General features: G+C 38.5%; 1 protein-coding gene across 8 annotated transcripts in view; it reads right to left on the reverse strand.

Annotated features, from left to right (window-relative positions):
- Positions 1-24,076, reverse strand: part of RASAL2 (RAS protein activator like 2) — a 414,753-nt gene that overhangs the window by 33,672 nt on the left and 357,005 nt on the right. For all 8 annotated transcript variants that reach the window (XM_088845306.1, XM_088845310.1, XM_088845305.1 and 5 more), the window contains 6 exons: positions 13,483-13,636; positions 11,594-11,692; positions 10,484-11,038; positions 8,063-8,207; positions 1,904-2,048; positions 1,032-1,268 (listed from right to left, as the gene is read on the reverse strand). In XM_088845306.1, coding sequence (XP_088701432.1) covers positions 1,032-1,268; positions 1,904-2,048; positions 8,063-8,207; positions 10,484-11,038; positions 11,594-11,692; positions 13,483-13,636 — 1,335 coding nt within the window. The remainder of the gene's footprint in view (positions 1-1,031; positions 1,269-1,903; positions 2,049-8,062; positions 8,208-10,483; positions 11,039-11,593; positions 11,693-13,482; positions 13,637-24,076) is intronic.

Below are 24,076 nucleotides of genomic sequence, written 5' to 3' on the forward strand. Positions count from 1 at the left end.
TTAAGCTTCAATATTGAGAAAATCTGGGATCAATTCTGCTAGTGTAAATTGCTTCTCAGTGATTTCTTAAAATTATTTCCTATAAACCATAAAAATTACACAAACTTAAGAAAAATTTGAAAACACTGAAAAGTGGAAAGAAAAAAGGATGGCTGTACCAATTCTACCACCCAAACATAGCTGCTGGTTACAGTTCAGTGCATTTCTTCTCCAGCTGCTTTCTCCTAACTTCTTTTTGAAAAAGTTTAAAACTATAGAAAATTTCAAAGAATATATGGTGTACACCCATATGCCATTTACCTACGTTAACCAACTGTTCACATTTTGCCAAGTCTGTTTTCACCTTCTCTCTTTTTTTGATTGAACCATTTTAAACTAAGTTGCAGACAAAACCCCTAAGTACATTAGTACCTACTTCTCTAGAATAATGAATAACTCTTACACATACCAATGCCATTATCACATTGAAACTTTAAGAAAACATTTATAAATCATCTCATATAGAGTTTCCATTTTACCAGTTGTTCCCAAAATGATTTTAATAAATTTTTCCAATTCAGATCCAAACAATGCATTTTCCCTTTTATCCAGAATAGTCCCCACTTCATCTTTTCCATTTTTCATGATATTGACTTTTTTGAAGGGGTCAGGCCAATTCCTTCCCAACTTTCTTATATTTAGGTTTTTGTAATATCATATTGGGGGATAAAAGCATATACACCATTTGGTGTCCTATCTCTTGTTTAAAATAGCACTTTTCATTTAATATAATTATATCTTTATCATTTTCCATACTATTCATAAACACATTTTGTACTAGCTGCACATATTCCATTGGCTGCATGGATTACTTAACTATTCTTCTACAAAGTGAATATTCAAAGTGATGTCAACCTTTTTGCTGTTTTTAATAACATCATGATGAAAATTATGTAACATGAGTGATGAGGCGCCCCATGCTCATCTAAAGGTTAGGCCTCATGTACTTTTAAGTGACATTTTTAGAAAGTGGTTACGGTAGCTCCGCCTACTTGGCAAAGTTGGCCAGGTTCTGGATGACCTTGGCAATGAGAGTCAGAGTCCGAGATGTGCGGTCATCAGGATACTCCTGCATGAGGTTGAAGAGACTGGGAGACATGATGGCCGGGCACAGGAAACGGAGAAACAACGAGGCACTGATGAGCCGCTCGCTGATGTCCTGCTTGCCGCGGTTCAGGCACTGCTGCTTCCAGGATGCAAACACTTCTTTCAGCTCACGAGGAAAAACACTGGGGAAGAAAGAAAGACCAAATGTGGAAGTACTAGGACCCAAAAAAGTCCAGGTGGATCCCACTGTGACCCCACAGAGTCAGACTATGAGGAGGGAATAATAGAGAGAACTTCATCTGATTCACAGCTGAGAGATGGTGGACAAATCAAAGATGTCCAGATGGAGACTAGAAACCTGATGCTATAAATCTCAGGAACTAGTGTAAACTAGGTTTTGCAAAGTGGGAAGATGGCATGCAGCTCCTGACTAACCCATTTGGTTTACTCTAGCTCAGCGTAATCTCTCTACAGACTGCTCATCACAAATCTTCTAAAATCTCACCGACTGCTGGTGAGAATAATGATCAGAAATCATTAACGCATCTGTTTGACGCTAGTAAATATGTTTAAAAGTCCTTAAAGTACTTTTGGTATTAGAGGATGTGGCATTAATATTCTGTGGAAAGATTACATTTATGTAGATAGATCAGGGGGACTTCTTACAATACAGGTTTAGATTTCAGACAAAACTGTATTAGGGAAACTTTCAACTTCTCTTCCTTTGGTTGGGAAATCACAGTTAACACTGTGATAACTTTCATACAAAAAAAGTCAAGTTCCATAAGCAGGGGATGAAGCACTGACAACAGCTCACCAGTAAGAGTTGATGATCTTGCAGAAAGCCAGCTCACAGCACATTTTCAGGTTGCTCTGATGGTCCAGAAGTTCACTGGATGAACATTTGCTGGGATCCACTTCACAGTTTTCATCTGACTCATACAAAGCTTTGATGAACTCCCCTATTTGAAGAAGAGAAGATGATGAATCGGATAACTATAGTGTCTTCCTGAATAGAACAAAAGAATTTAGGATTTCTGTACTAAAATGTGTAATAGGGAACTCTTTCTGATGCCTGACATGGAGGGCACAAAAGACTGTTCACGAAGGGTTACTGCTTTGGAATCTAAGATTTACCACTTCCTACATGTCATGTTTATTTTCCTTATCCTGAAAGTGGAAAAACAGCAGTCATTAACATTGTCATCATGATATTTATAAAAAGAATAATGAAACTACTTTAAAAAATCTTACAACTTTATATCTTTTATCAGAAACCACAAATATATTTAATTAGCAGGAACTCATTAAAGGCCTCTCTACCTTATGAATAATGTTGTTACTATTTTAGAAGAATAAATACCCCAGGTCTGAATAAATAGCCCATCTATGCTTTTAAGGGCTAATACTGGTGCCAAACTGAGTGCCAAACTCAGATTCAAGTAAGGGTCTCTAGGCCTACCTCTCCTAATGGGGACAGTAATTCAATATAGCACACAGCACAACATCTCTTTATATAATTTGGATGTTTTTCCAAATAAATTTAGTTTAGATGCCCTGTTCATACATCTTATCCTTTGTAGAGATATGCCCAGTATTTCCTGAAAGAGCAAATTTTTACCCAGTCTGTTTATCCTCCTCAATGAACCATCTGTTCTATGCTTCATGCTATTTTGTGCTTACTTATTCACACACTTGTCTCTTCTTCAGGATGAATAGCACTGAAGATCAGGGACTGGGTTCTATTCAAGTTCAAATCCCAAGCCTATCAAATAGCTCCCAAAACATTGCTGCTGCTGCTGCTGCTGCTAAGTCATTTCAGTCGTGTCCGACTCTGTGTGACCCCATAGACGGAAGCCCACCAGGCTCCCCCATCCCTGGGATTCTCCAGGCAAGAACACTGGAGTGGGCTGCCATTTCCTTCTCCAATGCATGAAAGTGAAAAGTGAAAGTGAAGTCACTCAGTCGTGTCCGACCCATAGCGACCCCACGGACTGCAGCCTACCAGGCTCCTCCATCCATGGGATTTTCCAGGCAAGAGTACTGGAGTGGGTCGCCATTGCCTTCTCCCCCAAAGCATTGCAGGAGCTCAAAAAACAGTTGTCAGGGATGGTAGTATGGTTTGTTTTTTTAATACGTCTTTATGAAAAAGGAGTAGATCTTTCAAAGCTCCTTCCAAATCTATTCATAGGAACTGAAGTTCAGGCTAGTTACTAATAGATATCATGGAAGTGAACAGTAATTTCTACTAAAAATTAAGAAGCAGAAGCAATAACAAAGAGCATTTTCTATCAAAATGGCAAGTACTAAGATAAAGATTAAAAAAAAAAAGCTGTGACTGAGGATGGGAAGTGATTATTTGGAAGTAAAATGCTTGGAGGACAGGAATTTAAGTGATGCACAGAAAAGAAAGTGGTGCAGAGAAAAAGGCTGTGGAACCAGACAGATCTAGGGTCAAATCCTAGACCCATCACTTAACCAACTGTGGGGGCCTGAAAAGTCACTTAACTGGTCTGAGTTTCGGGTGCCTTATTTGGAAAACAGTGTTAAGAACTCCAACCCTCTAGAGCTATGGTGAGGAATAGGGCATGAAAAGAAAAGTGTCTAATATGGTGCCTGGGTACTTAGTAGGAGCTCCATACAGTAAGTATGATATTTATACACTTTGTAGTTTTAAAATAAGTTTTCATCAAGTGAAAAAAAACCAGTTAGTAAAAAGGCTTTTAAATTGTTTACCAACTCTCATAAGATGTCTACTGAACACGTTCTCATGTCATCTATGCTGTGTGCTCCCACACATTTCACCTCATTTAAAGAGTACCTGAATTTAAAACTAAGTCATCAATGTCAAATACTTCATGTAAAAATCAATCCACCTCTAAATTTATATCCTTAATATTCGGCTTAATGAGTTGTACCTATTCTGGGGAAATAACACTAACTTGTGAATTTTGAGAGTATTTTTCTCTTTTCCTTCAAAAAAAGAACCAAATAAATAACTCAAGGGTCTGGCAGTAAATCGATTGCCTAAAGTTTTTTTCTTTTTACCTGATTATATTTAAAATCCTCCAGAATTGGGAAAACTCTTTTCACTTTTGAAACTATAACCTATGTGGTCTGATAGTGTGGAAAGTACCACACTGAAAAGTGAACTTTTATAGATCTGCACCTAGCAGCTGTTTAAGTGAAGTTGCTCAGTCGTGTCTGACTCTGCGATCCCACGGATGGTAGCCTATCAGGCTCCGCGATCCATCGGATTTTCCAGGCAAGAATACTGGAGTGGGCTGCCATTTCCTTCTCCAGGGGATCTTCCCAACCCAGGGATTGAACCCGGGTCTCCTGCATTGCATACAGACGCTTTACAGTCTGTTTGTGAAGTTGCTCAGTCGTGTCTGACTCTTTGCGACCCCATGGACTGTCGCCTACCAGGCTCCTGTGTCCATGGGACTTTCCCGGCCAGAGTACTGGAGTGGGTTGCCATTTCCCTCTCCAGGGGATCTTCCCAACCCAGGCATTGAACCTGGGTCTCCTGCATTGCAGACAGACGCTTTACAGTCTGTTTGTGAAGTTGCTCAGTCGTGTCCGACTCTTTGCGACCCCATGGACTGTCGCCTACCAGGCTCCTCTGTCCATGGGATTTTCCCGGCAAGAGTACTGGAGTGGGTTGCCATTTCCCTCTCCAGGGGATCTTCCCAACCCAGGGATCGAACCCGGGTCTCCCGCATTACAGGCAGAGGCTTTACCATCTGAGCCAGTCTGTTTAGCTGATCACAAATTACTGAGACAGATTTAATCCTTTCATGTCTGCTCTCTGGCCTTGGGGGGGGGGGCGGAGATTAGGGACAAAGAGGAAGGGTGTTTAAATTAGAGTTTGTCTACAATGTTCTATAATGTTTCATTATCTCATTACTATCTAGCACCCAAATTTCATGTGTAGAAATAAGCCAGTAGGTACGGACATATTATTGTTAATAGGAAATTTGCCTCCACCATCAATGGTGGAAATCAGGCCATTTTAGAGCCTTTTCTGTATGTCACAGAAGATGGTGCTTCCTGTGTGTCACAGGACATCAACACGAAATCTGATTTCAATTAGAAAAGTAAAAGGGGTTAATGGATGAAAGATTTAAGTTTAACTGAGGCAGAGTCTATGTTATCAACCTTAATGCTTTTAATCAAGATAAATGAAGACTGGCTAAAAGGCAGGCAGATATTCTTTAATTTGATTGGCAACTTTTAACTCAGTTTTCTCTAAGCATTCTTCAGGCAGTTTGCAAATAACATCTATTTTTTTTTTTGCCCAAAGTGTATGAAATACAGTAAAACTTGAATTATTCAGAGTGCCCAGCTGTACTTATTAATGTGATTTTTTGGTTTTACTAAGACTTCACTGTGAAGTCTTTTTATTTAAAACTTACCATGAAGTCTTATTTAATTGTATGATTAGAGGCTCCTGCTGTAGCAAGTACAGTATCCTATGATGAAAAAAACAATCTAAGGGAACTGAAAATTTTGCACTTCAGGATTACTTTTGGAAAATCACTTATTACTATTTTGAACCATATAAAATAATTTACACTGGTGCTAAGACATATTCTGTAAAATGTTTTCAAAATAGGATTTGTCATAAAAAAATAAAATACAGGAGAAAAATCAGCTACCAAGAATCTAGGATTAAAAGGCGAACTAGAAATATGGGGAGTTCGACGAGGAGAAGACAGCAGCATCTCTGTCCTGAAGAAGCTTACTAATTAATTTTGCTCGTGTCTGGGAAGCAGCAGTCATTTTCACCACCCTGGCCCTTGCTCTTGGGTTACAAAAATGATAATAGAGATCTTTGTGGGGTTACGTGACTTTCTTGCCCTGCTCACTGAATTAATTTTCATATCTCAATGAGACAATCAGATATTTAATTATTAACTGTTCTATCAAAGGACTTGTCTCCCTTTTCACTTCAGGAATTATTTCATTTGGAAATCCTGGTTAGTACGTTGAATGGTGGAATATGAATATTTGATTTTTAAGCAGTAGATGGTCAACAAATATCTACCTCTTTATCTCCCCAGAATAGAGTATACTGTTTGAGATGCATCATTATTACTTTTTATAAGGTGGTGCAAATCATTAAAGCAAACTATGATATATAATTCATGATATGACTGTAACAAGCTTTTTATGTGAGACTGATTCTGTACCTTTCCTAATGTCAATGAAAAGTCCATTTTCGCCATTCTTCTAAATTCCCATTAGATCTTAAACTAAAGCATCAGTTCAGTTCGGTTCAGTCGCTCAGTCGTGTCTGACTCTTTGCGACCCCCCAGGCATCACTAATGAGCCAAATCAACAGCCGTGTTTTTCTCTGAATCTTTACCTTCCTTAATCTCTGACTCTCTTAATGCTTTTTTCCTCTTGGTGTCTAAGACTCTTTTTTTTTTTTTTTGCATGTGCATGCACACTTCCTCTATCTCCGATCTCTTCTCTCATTCCTCTGCTTCCTTCTACACCATAAGCCAGGAACATTGTAAGATCTGTCCTTGGCCCTATTCTCTTCCTCCTCCTGTAATCTGGTAGTTTCATTGATTCCCTCCACATGGGTAACTTAGTCCTAAACTTCCACCAGCCAGCTAGATAGAAGCCTTAGGATGTCCTACCTAGAACCCCTGGGACTTCCCTCTTGAACTTCAAGTTAAATACATGTGAAGTGAAGATATCATTTCTCATTCTTTCAAGCATACTACTTTTATATTCTTTGTTAAGAATCTCATCATCTTTCTTGTCACTCGCAAAGGCCCCAAACTCACTGTAATATTTGACCTCCTCCCCTACCACACCCTGCCCCATTCCCACAAACTGAAGAGTTGCCAAGTCCTATTACCTCATTGGTGATTACCGCATTCAGTCTGATTTCTTGCCTTCAACACACACCTGTCTACTTTTGACACTCGCATGTGACTACTGGGCACTTGAAATGTGGCTACTGCAAACTGAGCATGCAATCAATGTGGATAAAATACACATCATTTCAAAAAGCATGAAAAAAGTAAAGTACTTTGTTCATAATTCTTATATTGATGACATATTAAATAATATTTAGATATACTCGTTTGAATAAAATGTTATTGGAATTCAATTTACCCGTTTCTCTTGCCCCTTTTTTATACTGTGACCGCTAGAAAATATAAATTACATGTGACTCACAGTAAGTTTCTTTAGGACAATGCTGTTATACATTCTGTGTGAAGCACTGGGGACATAAAGATAATGACGATGTTCTTTAAGGAACTCATGTCTGCTTTATCATAATGTACACTGAAGTGCCAAGCACAGTGTCTTCTCTAGTGGTAACACCTGAAGTTTATGACCAAACACGGAGCTGTAAGTGGGTGACCCAGTCAGTAAGAACTACTGATTGGAGAAAATTTAGTTGTCAGAAAAATTCTGTAGGTCTTGAAGGCAGAAACTGGGAGTCGTGGGAACTGGCAGGACTTTCTCCATTTCTGATGCATGATAACAAATGCTAACACTTTCAAAACTTTGGTAATGTATTTATTGGGTTGGCCAAAAAGTTTGTTGTAGTTTTTCCATAAGATGGTATGGAAAAACCCAAATGAACCTTTTGGCCAACCCAATATATCATGATGTAAATACCCAAGACTTCAGAGGAAACAGATCAACTAGATGTAACATCTCATTACTAACATCACTGTATGTCTCAGAATCTCAGGAACTTGGGGGCACAGGGGTAGCTGCTTATGCTCATGAGCTTTCTCGTGGTACATGGTATAAGAAGCAGATCTTCTATTCCTCCCCTGGTGAGTATTGCAGACACTTCCTACAACTGAAACTTCAATTTTAACACTTTAATCAGTTGGAACTAAGTAACGTTCAGAATTTGAGTTCCAGTTGGTTGTTTCATGAGGGTGAAATAACCTAAAAATCAAAAGGGAAAGAATAGAGATGTTTTTCTTCTCCATACCCAGTGCATCATGAAGATACTGTTGTCCCACCAACTTGAGGTATTCCTCAATGGATTTGGTGGCAATGGTGTTCTCTCTGAAGATCAAAACATCATGTTCTCCACAGCGATCCACCTCAGACATCACCAAGTCCGTCAGAAAATCCTGGTAAAATAATGTTCAATCAGGCAGAAAGCAACTGAACGTGAATAAATACTACACATTAGGAAAGACTGATAAATGTCAGAAATCCTGGGAATGCTGCTTTAAAACTAAATCTACCAGATTCATTTGAAGGGGAAAGGTCAGTCAGGATAAAATTTGAAGTGTTACCAACTTACCAACCTTAAGTTAAAAATTCCTTCAAAGGTTTTTCATTGCACTTAGGATAAAGACTATAATCCTGCATGTGGCCTGCAAGCCTCTATATTTATTGGTTTTCTGTCTACCTTTCCAGCCTCATCTCGTACCGTTCTCTTTGCATTGTGCTCTAGTCAAGGACTTTTTTTTTTGGGTCCTTGAATATGTCAAACCTTTTCTAACACACAACGATGTCTATTCACCACAGTTTTTTTGCAAATGCTGTTCTCAGTTCTGCTTCACTCCCACCCTTGCTCCACCTCTGTTTCTATGGAGTTAATTCCTTGGATCCTTTGGATTTTAGTTTGCGCCTCGTTTCCTCAGTGAAGCCTTGTCTGACCAACACTGCCTCTGAACTCCATTAGTCAGAACCCCTTAATCCACATTCTTATGTATCTTTATATAAATCTGCACTTCTCACTGTAATCACACATTTCTGTAATTATTTTACTAATATCTGTTTTCCCCAGAGACTGTGAGCTCCATGAGACCAAAGACAGTGTCTATTTTTGTTCACCTCTATATTCCAGCATTTAACAGTTTCTGACACATATTAGGTGTTCAGTGTAAAATAGTTACAAATTGGTCCACAGTATCAACATGAAATTTCTTAAACTAAACATCTAAACTCATTTTGTACATGAATTATGTATGTACATATCTCCAGCCATCCATTCATCCATCCATCTATTCATCCATAGTGAAGGAAGGTATAAGGAGAAATGAAGCCCTTAAAATATAGCTGCTTCATTTCTCAACAGTCTTAAGGAACTTAATTTAAAATTCAGTGTTCATTATTCAGTTTGAAATCTGATAATGTCATATATTTTGAATATTATATAATCACTGGATATTTCAAAGTCTCCAAAATAAAAATCAAAGGGAATATGCTGATTTATTTTAAAATTAAGCATTTTAATATTAATGGGGTTCACTCTGGGATGTTTTTCGTCGGTGTAAAAGAGCTGTAGACTTAGGAATCACTACTAAAACTCTTATGCTAAGGGACAAAAGGAAACCTGGGGGTGATGGTAACATTCTGTATCTTGATTGCTGTGGTTTCCACGGGTACATAAACTGTCAAAACTCATTGAATTTTTCTCTTTAAATGGATTTGGCTTATAATATGTAAATTGTACCTCAATAAAGCTGTTAAAAAATCCTACATATATCCTTGAACCTCAAGCAAATGAAGAACAAAAAGAACATATCCATACAATTTCAAAGATGAGACTCAAAATTTCAATGATTTTTTTTAACACCAGAAAGCTCAAAATTATCATTAATAAATTCAACGATCAAAATGACAATCAATAGGAAGGCAATTAAATAAGGAACTAAATATTGAATATACTGATATATTCTGATACGTATCAAGAAATCTTAAAAACACTTTATTGTTCGGTTCTAAATAAATTATTCTAGCTGTGAACTCCTTTAGACCTAAAATACAATTTTACCATGATCAATTTGCATATAATATAATGCAGACTTTAACCTAGTTAAGTGAACATGCCTTGCAAAGGTGATAATTACCACAGTTCAGGCTGATCAATGACTCTATCAATTATTTAGTGTTCTTCATACAATTAGTGTATTTCTCTTCCTATCTTTCTAGATTTTTACTTCTATCTAGGATGAACTGAGGTAAGGCTATCATGAGACACCTAACAATAACATCCCTTTAATTCCAAATTCAGACATTAATCTCATGAAGACTCTTGCTAGTGACCAACCTGATTTAGGAATATTTACTTCTGTGACTAGGTGATATATATAGTCATCAGTCAATCTTAATTTAAAATATAGTGTGGAATAAAACAATCATACAACACATTTTGGAACTAAAGAGAAATAATCTTGCACGCACTGTGGGATTATTACACCAGTCCTACCATTTATTTTGTTTGGCGATACAAAGCTAGCGGCGGTTATCTATATTTCGTGCAAATAAACTTTAAATAAATACTTGTTAGACTCTTCATTTTACTTCTTTAATTTTATAATCTCCACTTTTTCTGAATCTAAGAACCAATAGTAGGTTTCCTTTCTGGGCAATGCAACCCCCCTTTTCCACTTACCTTGGCTCTTCCAGTGCTTTGAAGAATGTGCACTAAGGCACAGGCTAGCTCTTCTTTATTTCTCACACTGATTACTGGTTCAAGAACAGAACATAACATGGTATAGTTGCTGGTGACAAATTCTGCAAACTCTTTGTATTGCTCCATAGGCAGGATGGTGATGGTTTGGAAACGTGATTTAATCCGAATAGAAGGTCCTCCTGTCTTTCCTTTGTTGGGTGTAGGTGTACTCACTGGGTACCACTTTTCTACAAACTGGCGACCAGTCACACTGGCAGTGGGGATGTTGACTAGCCCTACATAATTATTCTTGTCTTTTTTCTTCTTTTTTTCCACATCTTTATAAATGTGAACTGTGATGCTATGAAGAGGTGGAAGGCTGTAGAACTCAAAATGTTCACCCCAGAAAATATTGTCTGCTTTGGTCTTGCTGGTTGTACGAGCAAAGAGGGTATCATCAAGGCACAGTTCACAGAAATATTTCTTTTTAGGGGCAAGGTCCTTGGCTTCAATAATCCATAAACGGAGAACATTTTCGGCTCGTCTACAATTGTCCTATAAAGAAGTAACAAAGTTGTGTTTGAGAGCCAAAATCTCAGAAAGACAACATTTTCCTCTTAATGTAGGTGATACTATGTACTTCATTAAGGGCAGCCATAAAATAATGAAGGGGACTGCTATCTCATCATTCAAGATAACAGCAAGCTCTTAAGAGAGCCACATACATTCTATTTCACTTGGGTTGAAGAAATAACATCCTGTAATGGAAATTCTCCTATAGCTAGTCTTACGGCAACTGGATTAGCTTTCTGCAAATAAGACAGAGGTAGGTAAGTAATTAAGAAATCTATGTTCTAGTCCCATTTCTACTGTGTATTGTACTAGGTTCTCACTTAGTCAAGTAACTTCTCTGAGTCCTCTTATCCACACTGATAAAATCATGATACTGTCTGCAGTAAGATTACTGTGAGCACAAAATAAAAAAAACACGTGTTTGTGTTTAAAAGTTCTGTAAAATTTAAGGTATTATTAATATTACTGTATTTCCCTTCAATCAACTTACTGCTTATAGAGTTATACAGTTTTTTGGACATTTAAAGCCACTCTTACCTTATTTGGTTGAACTGTCCTGCGAAGGTTTTCCATCCACTTATCTCTCTCTGAAGCAGAGTTACAGCTGAAGCATTTACTTCCACTTAAGTAGGTAACCTTCAACATAAAGATTAGAGATAAGGAAAAGGAAACATAGGGCTTGGTGGCTCTATCTTCCGAGGTGTATCATTTAAGTTAGGGATATTTGAGTTAGGGATATGCTATGAACCCAAATGATACTACAGGGTAACCAAAATGCTATCTGCTGGTTTTGTGATATCTATGTGTGCGTCTACATTCACTTTTTGCTTTGTTACCTACTCAGCGCATCTATATTCCTCTCCAGGTAAGGACAAAGGTCACTGAGAATTCAGCTTAGGAACCGAAAACTGGCCTACAGTTTAGAAAGAACAAAACTGAAAACCTCTAATTAAATTAACACCTTTAAAAATTAGCTGCAAATAAATATCCTCAATTCTGAGTGAGTTAATAAAAAAATAATTAAAAAGGGAAGAAGATCTCTAACAGCTTATTTCTTGGGACTGCCTTCACACTATAATATTACAGAAGGCTACTACATGAAATTGAAAAGTTAGTAGTGTTGAATTAATTACTCTGGAACCCATTTCTCTTCTATTAGGCAACCAGTCAGTTGATTTCCAGTCATTAGGTTAGTCTGAATATTATTATCAATGTCCTTTAAAAATGATGTATGTTGTCTCTATGTCTAGAACCTACCACCTGTCTTGGCATACAATCTGTTGAGCTGATTCCCACAAATATGGCAAACTTTAAGAGACTTTTATAAAACAGAACACCAATAAATGACCTGTCCAAATTGCTAACGTGGCTCACATAGTAACTTACTCTCAGTTATAACCTAGTGAATTAGATCAGGTGTTATATTCTGTCTAATATGGTAGCTATTAACAACAGGTGGCTCGTGAGCGCCTGAAAATCAACTAGTCCAAACTGAGATGTGCGATTAAGAGTAAAACACACATCAGATTTCGAAGACTTAGTTTAAAAAAAAGAAGGTGAAAAGTTGATAATTTTATTTTAGCTACATGTTGGAAGTGGTAACACTTGGGTTAAATAGAATTTAAAATCACACACATGGCTTGCACTGTATTTCTGTTGGATAGGGCAGGTCCCTAAGAACAGGTATCAGATATCTTTTAACTTTTACAACATCTAACATAGGACTCAGCATTAGTAATTTTGTAAGTCTGTGCTAATTAATTAAATCATAATGCTAACAAGTACACAGATGGTTTTGATATTAAATTTGCAAATGGCAATTGTCTACATTTAGTTTGGGAGGGAAAAATTACCTTATAAAAAGTGATAATTTTCTGGTAAAGGGCAGTTTGTTCACTGAAGAAATTAGGCACCTGCAATGTGCCAGAGAGGTAAGTGCACAGAAATTATAAAAATAAGTAAGATATGATCTGAGATCTTGAACCACTCAGGTTTTAATTAGAAAAAATTATGATTTTGGTATTTTTCCCTCAAAGAATCATTAAAATTGGGGACTTAGGTTTTTAGAAGAAAAATAGTAACATATTATGTGATATCTTTATCAATACCAAAAGATTAAAATACTAACAATAATTTAGTATTAATCTTGTGATCTCCTCTGAGAATGCACTAAGAATTCATTTATTTTGAAAGCAGACAAAGCCAAAAGGAATGAGAAGCCATCATTAATAACTTAATTACCAACATAATTAGATTAGCAGATTTCTAATTTTTCCCCTGTAAGTAGGTAATTTTCAGTAACCGAAAACCAGTTAAGATGATCAAATCGTCAATAATACAGTAATGCAATCACAAGAATATTGGATAGAAAATCTCTTTGCTGTCTTTCTGTCTTACTACTCTTCCTTTTTCCTAGACTTTCCTACCTCAAAGCAGAAGTCTTGTCCAAGGATGCTGCTATGGAGTGGCTTTACCGATACAGGCTCCCCTCTACCGAGATCCAGACATTCCACGGCACTGCATGGACTCAGCAAAGATTCATGAGAACGGGACTCTTTTAGTTTAGGCAGCCCACGAGACCTAAAAGTAGAGAAAGATATTTATGGTAGTGTAACTATTTGGCCAATAAGAAAATAAAAGTCAAATGCAATGGAGGTTTAACAACAAATGGATAAATGCCTTAAGAGAAAAATACATCTGTAATAATGATGATAGGATCATATTCATGGGACACACAGAAACCACATCTATATTCATGTATGTGTGCACACACATACTTTCTTTTTTCAACAAAACACAAAAATGTACTATAACCTTACTAATCTCAAGGGAGCTGGAAGCTCCACCACAGACATTGTTTTTTATTCTCATTCCTGTGTTGGAGATGGAGAAATAGATACCATTCAAGGTAAACTTTATGCATTTCTTTTTTATGCAAAGGTCTTATTTAAAGACAAACGGTTTCTTTTTTTCCCCCATGCTATAGCTTTATCCTCTACTATCACTGACAAAATAGTAGTGGCTATATCTTCACTGCTTTGGCAGAATAAACACACATATACAGACTCAGAAACAAAGCCAAACTCTTCAGCACAAGACCCTGCTTTTCAAAAGGTCTGATTTTCATCTCAATATGGAATTCTTTTCTGGCAAGCTTTTGTTTCTGTTTATGCTTTATTGTACAAATATGAATGAACAGTAAAATGCCTTGAAGAAACTTCCCACCCTCCAAAGAAATGTTCCAACTCCCATCTAGAAGAAGAGATCTTTGTCAACACCATTCAGGGGTTCTGGTTCGTTTTGTCCCCTAGTTGGAATGTGGGGAATTGTGACTCTTGTCACTACAGGAGCTAGTACTTCACTACCTGAAGCCAAACAATATAAAACACAATATTCTTGAATCCAGAACTGGATAGCTATGAAGTTTTACTCAGTAATTATAGTATTTATTGACTGAAACACCCGGAGTTAAATACAAATATTTTAAGTAGAAGTACCTAGTAATAGGGATAAAAAGAAATGTCTTATGGAAAGATATTTGTTTTTGTAAAATGCATTAAATAAGCAGCTTCATTCATTTCCTTGAAATAACCATGTTAACATTAAAAGGAACTGAAATACTTAATATCAGAGTAGCTTGCAGTTAAATTATAAAGTAATGAGATACAGGAAACTAGTACTAAAGGCTGCTCTTTCCCTTCTGGTTCTATTTCAACACTGTTTAATCAAATTCCATACATACAGTAAAAAACATCCTAAGACTAGGATTTTAGTCCATTCTTCTTTCCACACACAAAACATGTGTTCTCATATTCAGTGGTCTTTTTAAGGTCAAAGAGCCAATAATTACATTTACCGTTGATAATACAAAGTCTGAACAAAACCCACCTAATGTTTTGTACATAAAAATAGAACAATTTAATAGCACCATATTTATTTCCTTTTGTTCTAGTGGATAAAACAATGTCATGTTATATACTGTCCACACAGCATATCAACTATAAATAACTCAATGCAAAAACAAATTTTAATGTAATTACCATACAACCTTTCCCAGTATGCTTCATGGGAAGCCTGGTTGAGGCAACAGGATACTATAACCGTTCCTAAACACAAATGAAACAACAATTCCAGCCCCTTTTTCCCAGGAGGAGTTGCCTGGAGAGGAGAAGCCTCTCCCGCTCTGGGAGTAAGCCTCTCAACAGGAAAGATGAGAAGGCATATTTAAAATAAGATGTACGACAAAAACCTTACTTTTATTTTTTAAACTCTTGAGGAAAATATTCTAAAACATGATGTTATCTCAAATCAAATAAATGTCTACCTACGTGAAGCAACTGTACAGCCACCTTGGAGTGCACCCCCAAATCATAGCGCTGCCACATGTCACAGCACGGCAAGTCACTTTTCTGAACTACATCTCAGAAGACAACCCTGGTTAGAAGACAAGAGCCAATAGAAGATAGTTTCCCCTGCTGCCTTCAGTTACTGATAGCATCTTTGAATAAATGTTTTCCAGGTCTAATTTCAAGTCTTCAATAGCAGCAGAACAGAAACACATGAAACAGAACACGAAGTCATCTTCTAAGCCGGCTGCAGGACAGGCAATCTTCCTCTCTTCTTCGGGCTGCATCCAGCCCTCAGGTAACATAAACACGGTTCCTGGGTTCTAGGCTGGGCCTGTTGCCATGGTGCTATACCTGTAAGGAGATTAGAGCCCAAGGCAGCAGGGAGAAGCTGCCAGTGTGAAGGACTCAAGGAGCATGCTCTGCAAATGTGACCATTTTAAGACTGAAAGGAAGGAACGGTGAGGCCCCACCCATTCCCATGAACAGTTTCGGAGTCAGAAGCTATAGGGAGAAAACTGAGGCAACTCTGGGGGTGAAGGAGAATCTCTTAACTCTGCTAGAGAACAAAGCAGTGATTTGTTTCTGGACAATCCCCAGCCCCCTACTAAAAGGTATTCCCCTTGTTCCACCTTGCAAGTATAATCTTTCTCTCACGTCCATTCTATTTCCTTTGCTGTCCCAGTTTAATGTTACTAGGTATTGTTTTTCATTAACTTACCGGAGTTATATATATATTTTTCTGTTTAGAGAGAGGGGTGGATAAAATTCTTTATTCATTGTATTTATAATGCTGAACAAATTTCATTTTGATACTCAGGCTTAATTTTCAAATACAGACATAAACAGATATTACAACCAAGCCACCTGGAATTAGAATTGAAAATTCCTCCTGGTTATGGAAATTTCAAGTTGCTCAGGATCTCCTTATTGTTCAGTGTTTATGGATGTCTGTGTGTGTATACACACCGACACCAACGGATTGAACACTACATCTGCCAAACATTCAACGTTGCTGCTGAATAAATAAGCAAGCCCTTCCTGTATTGGGAAGAAAGTGTCTTGGAGAAGACAGAAGTAATTTCCAGAGAAGCAGGATCACAGTAAACAGGAAGACAGAGCAGCCTGGGAATGGCAGTGGTGAGCAGGCATCATCTGTGCAAATATAATAGCACTAATAAGCCCAAGTCCCCTCTAAGTCGTGTTTACCTCCTCCTGTATCTTCCTATGAGTCGATTTTTCTTAGATCTGCTAACTAGAGTTTTAGCAGCTTTGACTGGCACTATAGTTTACTTCTCTAAAGGAAAGAATGTGGATTTATTGAGAGAAAAATGGGAGTTTGAAACAATTCTCAGTCCAATCTGACAATGGCCTTCATCAAGGAAACTAGCCTCAAAAGTGGACACTGTGAATTCGCTGACTACTGGTTCTCTTTCTGACCCCTGCACCCCCCTCAACTCCCATCATCCTAAACATCATGTAGTAATTCAGGGTACAAATATGACTATTTCTTGGTTTAACTGGGAACCTGCTTCACACAAGCAATTTTAGTTCTAATTAAGGAACACTGTATCCTTCAGTCACCTCTGTCGTGTCCAACTCTTTGCCACCCCATGGACTGCAGCACACCAGGCTTCCCTGTTCATCACCAACTCCCGGAGCTTGCTCAAACTCATGTCCATTGAGTGGGTGATGCCATCCAACCATCTCATCCTCTGTGGTCCCCTTCTCGTCCTGCCTTCAATCTTTCCCAGCATCGGGGTCTTTTCCAATGAGTCAGTTCTTCGCATCAGGTGGCCAAATTATTGGCACTTCAGCTTCAGGATCAGTTCTTCCAATGAATATTCAGGACTGATTTCCTTTAGGATTGACTGGTTTGATCTCCTTTACATTTTGGTTTACAGTCAGTAGATAACAATGAATTCTGAATTCTGTGTGAACTCCCAGAGCGCTAGTGATGTGAAAATTACATAAGGGTTAAAAATCTAATTGCTTTGCTGATGAAAATTGCCTGCTACTTCTGACCTATTTAAGAGAAAAACTACAAGGCAGGAGTAGCTTTCTATCACCCACGATAGTGAATTAATATTATATTGCTTTAACCCACATCATTTGCTGAAATCAGTCTTAAAAGACAAAAGTAAAGTCGTGGGGGGTAGGGAACCAACATGCATGCCATGGAATTTACTGAAGAAGAAAAAAAAAGGAGTCAAAAGACTCTGATTAGTGCAATGTTAAGTAAAACACAGCTGGATTTTTCCCAGCTCAACCATCCAATTTTTTAAAAAGCATATTTCCCCCAAAGCGCCAGTGGTATTTGGATGTGCTAGCTCAATCTGCCACATGTTAACAGATTCAGTTCCAAATGTGGGAAACTTTTAATTAAAAATACAACTGAAAAAATAAATGCTTATTGCCACACAAAATCCTGTACTCCAGGGCAGGTGAATTTCTGCTTGGCGTGGCAGTTACGATTCCAAACTGCTTCACTGAATTCTTGAAAAGACGGCTCAGCCATAAACTGGATACAGAGATATATGTTTGTGTTCACCAGCGTGTGCTCCTACGGCACTTTATCTTGTCTGAAAATTTTCCAGGAAGAAATCAATAAAATTCGGTATCCTAGTACTCTAGACAACAAATTTACAAAGGGTTTAATCAGTTTTTTAAAAGTTGCATCTGAGCTTTCACTTTGGGGAAAAGACAGCTTTACTTCCTTCCCAGATTTTATTGTTTTTCAACCTGGTATCTGTAGAACCATCCAACTGATGTTTTCTGTTTGAAAGAGCAGATCCTTTCCTATACTATAAAAGTTTCCCTACCTGGATTTTAGAAAGAAAAAAAAAAGGAAATTAGAGCTCATTCATGGGAGTTCTGCTTGTGTGATAAATAAACATCCTCTTTGAGGATTCTGACAGCACTGCTGTTGCTGCTGCTAAGTCGCTTCAGTCGTGTCCGACTCTGTGTGACCACATAGACGACAGCCCACCAGGCTCCCCTGTCCCTGGGATTCTTCAGGCAAGAACACTGGAGAGGGTTGCCATTCCCTTCTCCAATGCATGAAAGTGAAAAGTGAAAGTGAAGTCGCTCAGTTGTGTCTGACTCTTCGAGACCCCATGGACCGCAGCCTACCAGGCTCCTCCATCTGTAGGATTTTCCAGGCAAGAGTACTGGAGTGGGGTGCCATTGCCTTCTCCGTCTGACAGCACTAGCTGTGCTGATTTACCTGCTGCAGTTAAAGCCAGTCCCTACTGCTTATATTACTCACTGGTTTTTACTCTTGCTTAAAAAAAAAAAAAACAACCCACACAACCACTCATGCAAAAAGCTATTTATGGAAACATAACATGTACTACTGATCTTCCTTCTCTCTGCTCAGTCTCTGGACAGGATGGTCTAATGAACCTAGCTGCTAATGGTGAAGAAAGATGTTTGTCAGCGTGAGTTTCACTTAAATAAACCCATGGTAAGGAAATTTATCATCACAGTCAAAAACGACATTCAGCCTACCTTGGTACATACACATACAATGAAGGTGGACACAGAATGAAGACAAGATTATAGACATTAAAACATGTTCTGAAGGGCAAAAAATTCAACCAGCCTTCAATATGACAGGCACTAGGGAAAAATCTCCTTACAGTAACTGTACCATACTGTAATACACCTTTTTTGTTCTTAAATTGCAAATGGAATAAAATCTACTAGTGCTTGTTGAACAAATTCAGTATAAACATCACTGAATTAAAACAACAGTATATATAAATACTGAATTTAAAAAAAACATGAAACTAAACTGAATCACACTCACAAATGAATTCAATTAACACATTTAAATAGTTCAAGATAAGTGGAAAGATTAGTAACTATTCTTCCCTGAATTTAGACTTCAGTCTCAGTGTCACCATAAAATTTAAGTATGGGTGAAAGGAGGATAAAAAATTTTAGAAATTGATGAAGTTCAATGACACTTCATCATTCCTTAATTCATGACTATTTGCTTTCCCACTGGTTTTAACCATTATTCAGTTGAATAAATGAATATATGTCTGAATCCATCTATTCATTCAATAGTTGCTTGGTACGCATTATGTGTCGGGCACTATACTAGATACAGATGGAAGTAAACAATGGTGAAGGAGAAAGGCAATGTTGTACTCACATACAGTCTATAGTGAGTTAACAAGCCATTATACCATGTGATAAGACCTAGGAAAAAAGATGCAAAAACGGCTCTGTGGGCACTTAGTAGGGGCGCTGGATCTTTAGTTGGGGATTCAAAGAAAGTTTCATGGAGGCAAAAGTAATGTGATGGAGTGCTAAAAGTCATTAGGTAATTAAGGGTGGAGTGGAATTAGCTGTATGTAGCTGTGGAGGTCCTGAGAGTCTGAGAGGGAACGGTCAGCATGTGAGAAAGCCTGTAAGAAAAATACAAATCTGGGGTGTCTGAGGAATTGAGAAGAACTCATCAGCGTGGCTCTGGTACAGGGTGGATGTGTGCTGGGGCTGAGGGAAGAGGCATGGGGAATAATGAGGCCTGAGAGACACTATGGTATGACCAGGAGTAACGTGGGTGTTCCAATTTGATCACAAAGCCAGTGAATGAAGATAGAAAGGTTGTGAGTGGTGGAGGGTGAATGACAAGATCAAATGTGTATCTGAGCAAAGTATACTTTGGCTAAAAAGTGGAGAAAGGGGTACAGAGACAGGAGAGAAATAATGGAAGACCTAGAGACTGGCTCATAGATTATGATGGTAATCTGAGTGAAGATCATGAACTAGAACAGCAGAAATGTGAAAGAAGTAAGTGGATTTGGGTGGTAATTAGAAGGCAAATAGGGCTCCCCTGATAGTTCAGTTGGTAAAAAAATCTGCCTGCAATGCAGGAGACCCCGGTTGGCCTCCTGGGTTGGGAAGATCTGCTGGAAAAGGGACAGGCTACCCATTCTGGTATTCTTGGGCTTCCCTGGTGACTTCGATGATAAAGAATTTGCCTGCAATGCTGAAGACCTGGGTTCGATCCCTGGGTTGGGAAGATGCCCTAGAGAAGGGAATGGCTTCCCACTACAGAATTCTGGCCTGGAAAATTTCACAGACAAAGGAGGCTGGTGGGCTACAGTCTATGGGGTCACAAAGAGTCAAACACAACTGAGTGACTTTCACTTCACTTCACTAGCAGGTAAACAGGCCTTAATGACTGCAATCCTGGGGACATCAGTGAGATGGCAGAGTCAAGGCTAAGTCACTCAGTAGAAAAATGGTAAAGTCCTTTCCAGAGATGGAAAGTGAGAGGCAATGCTGCTTGAGGCAAGGGTGGAAATAAAATCAAGTTTAGTACAACTTTGAGGTTCCTATGCAAGTAGATGTTTGCTTCAGACTATGTTCCCCCCAATCTATGTTTAGTAACCTCCAATGTGACTGTATTAGGAAGTGTGACCTTTGGGAGGTGATCAGGTTGGGACAGGGCACCCTCATGAAGGGGACTGAAAGTGAAAGTCGCTCAATCCTGTCTGACTCTTTGTGACCCCATGGATTATACAGTCCATGGAATTCTCCAGGCCAGAGTACTAGAGTGGGTATCCTTTCCCTTCTCCAGGGGATCTTCCCAACCCAGCGATTGAACCCAGGTCTCCTGCATTGCAGGCAGATTCTTTACCAGGTGAGCCACAAGGGAAGCCCATGAAGGGGATTAGTGCCTTTATAAAATAACCCCAGAGAGATCCTTTATAAAATAGACCCCAGAGAGATCTATCACCCATTCCCCTGTCTGAGGACACATAAAAAAGAAAGGCTTTTGAAGTAGGAAGCAGGTCCCTACCAGACACTGAATCTGCCAGGACCTTCATCTTGGACTTCACCGCCTCCAGAACTATAAGAAGTAAATTTCTGTTGATTATAAGCCACCCAGGCTATGATATTTTATTATAGCAGCCTCAACAGACTAAGACAATGTGAATACTGAAAGAGAATATGCAGACTTAGAAAAGGTCCGAAGAAAATAAACTGAGAAATGCCAACATTTAAATCTATAAAAGTAAAAGAAACTGAATAATCTGAAAGACAGAAGGAAACCAGGAGACTCAAGTATCATAAAAACCCAGAGAAGAGAACTCTTAAAAAGGATGGGCTGTCCATCACTGCACAATATAGAGGGTGTTAAAATATTAATAGTAGCCACTGGGTATATGACCTGAGAGATAATTGGAGACTTTGGCAAGAGCAGTTTCAGTGAAATGATGAGGATAAAAATGAGGCTGCAGAGGGCTAAGGAAACGAATGGGATGTGAGAAAGTGAAGACTAACTCATGAAGTCTGATGATGAAGGGCTGGCAACTGGGAAAAGCTACAAGGAGGAATGAGGTTGAAATGGCACTAGAGAAGGTTTTCTCTAGTTAATCACTTTTCCCCTCTTAAATAATAAAGTAATACATGCTCTTGGTAATACATTCCAAGAGCTCAGAAGAATGGAAGGTGAAAAATATAAATAATGGTACTTCCCTCAATCTCCTAGAGAAAATACTATTAGTGATTTTTTTGTGATCCTCCTAGAAATTTTTTGTACAGACAACCAATTCGGTATATATATACATGTGTGTGTGTATATATATAGACACAAATGGAATTCTAACATACTTTTTTCCTTTAAGAGTATATTCTGGAATTCTGTCCATACTGGAAAATATAGATATAACTTGTCTCTTTTTAATGATCACTCTGTACGCTTTTGAACTGTGGTGCTGGAGAAGACTCTTGAGAGTCCCGTGGACTGCAAGGAGTTCCAACCAGTCCATTCTAAAGGAGATCAATCCTGGGTGTTCATTGGAAGGACTGACACTAAAGCTGAAACTCCAATACTTTGGCCACCTCATGCGACGAGTTGACTCACTGGAAAAGACTGATGCTGGGAGGGATTGGGGGCAGGAGGAGAAGGGGATGACAGAGGATGAGATGGCTGGATGGCATCACCGACTCGATGGACACGAGTTTGAGTGAACTCCGGGAGTTGGTGATGGACAGGGAGGCCTGGCGTGCTGTGATTCATGGGGTCGCAAAGAGTCAGACATGACTGAGTGACTGAACTCAACTGAACTGAACTGTACTCCCTTATAGGGGCTTATAGAACTTTAAACAATAATTGACATTTTTTTCCTTTCCCTTTTTTTTTTTTTGGTGATTAACACCCAGGTTCAAAAAATATCTTAATATGTATACTTTGAAGCACATGTGCATGTATTCATAGTTTAAACTTCCAAATGTGAAACTGCTAGATCATAGGGTACACACATTTAAAGTTTTGATAATGCTACTTTATCCTCCATAATAGATAGTATCAACTTAAATTCACACCAATAATGCATGTTTCCATATGCTGTCACCACCAAAATGACACAGGGCTGAATATCAAATATCTCTGGCAGTATAATTGGTAAAAAGTGGTATTTCATTAATTGCTTCAGTATGAATTTCTTTAAATGATGAGGTAACACATTTTAAATGTATATCAATATACAATCAACTTCAGTTCTCTATTCTGTAAACTATGAAATGTTATTTTATGTTCCTAGACCATTTTTCTGATTGTTGAATTTAACTGATATGCAAACACTATTTGTAAGTTAATTAAATTAGTATTTTTTCTGTCCATAGTTTAATTATTTCCCCCAGTTTATGCTTAGAAAAAGTTCTTCCATTCCAAGAGCATAAGAAATCCAGCCTATAGTTTCTTCTACTGCTTTTAATTTTTCACCCTTTCCACTTGGATTTGGAGGGAAGGGACGATGATAGGAGCATAGTAGGGTGTTTGCTTTCAGTTCAGTTCAGTTCAGTCGCTCAGTCGTGTCCGACTCTCCGCGAACCCATGAATCACAGCACGCCAGGCCTCCCTGTCCATCACCAACTTCCGGAGTTCAACATTCAGAAAACAAAGATCATGGCATCTGGTCCCATCACTTCATGGGAAATAGATGGAAAAACAGTGGAAACAGTGTCAGACTTTATTTTTTGGGGCTCCAAAATCACTGCAGATGCTGATTGCAGCCATGAAATTAAAAGACACTTGCTCCTTGGAAGGAAAGTTATGACCAACCTTGATAGTATATTAAAAAGCAGAGACATTACTTTGCCAACCAAGGTCCGTCTAGTCAAGGCTATGGTTTTTCCCATGGTCATGTATGGATGTGAGAGCTGGACTGTGAAGAAAGCTGATCGCCGAAGAATTGATGCTTTTGAACTGTGGTGTTGGAGAAGACTCTTGAGAGTCCCTTGGACTGCAAGGAGATCCAACCAGTCCATTCTAAAGGAGATCAATCCTGGGTGTTCACTGGAAGGACTGATGCTAAAGCTGAAACTACAATACTTTGGCCACCTCATGCGACGAGCTGACTCACTGGAAAAGACTCTGATGCTGGGAAAGGTTGGGGGCGGGAGGAGAAGGGGACGACAGAGAATGAGATGGCTGGATGGCATCACCGACTCTGTGGACATGAGTTTGAGTGAACTCCAGGAGTTGGTGATGGACAGGGAGGCCTGGTGTGCTGTGATTCGCTTTACATTTTACCAAATTGTAAAAATATAATGACTCATTAATTATTACTGCATGGTAGTCTACTCTTAACAAGAGTTGTTTTGAGTATGTTTGTGCATATGTGTACGTGTGTGCATGATTTTTCCCTTT

Source organism: Moschus berezovskii, chromosome 17 (assembly GCF_049115385.1).
Source record: "Moschus berezovskii isolate FMDL1 chromosome 17, NW_MosBer_1.0, whole genome shotgun sequence".
In the NCBI taxonomy this organism is placed as follows: domain Eukaryota; kingdom Metazoa; phylum Chordata; class Mammalia; order Artiodactyla; family Moschidae; genus Moschus; species Moschus berezovskii.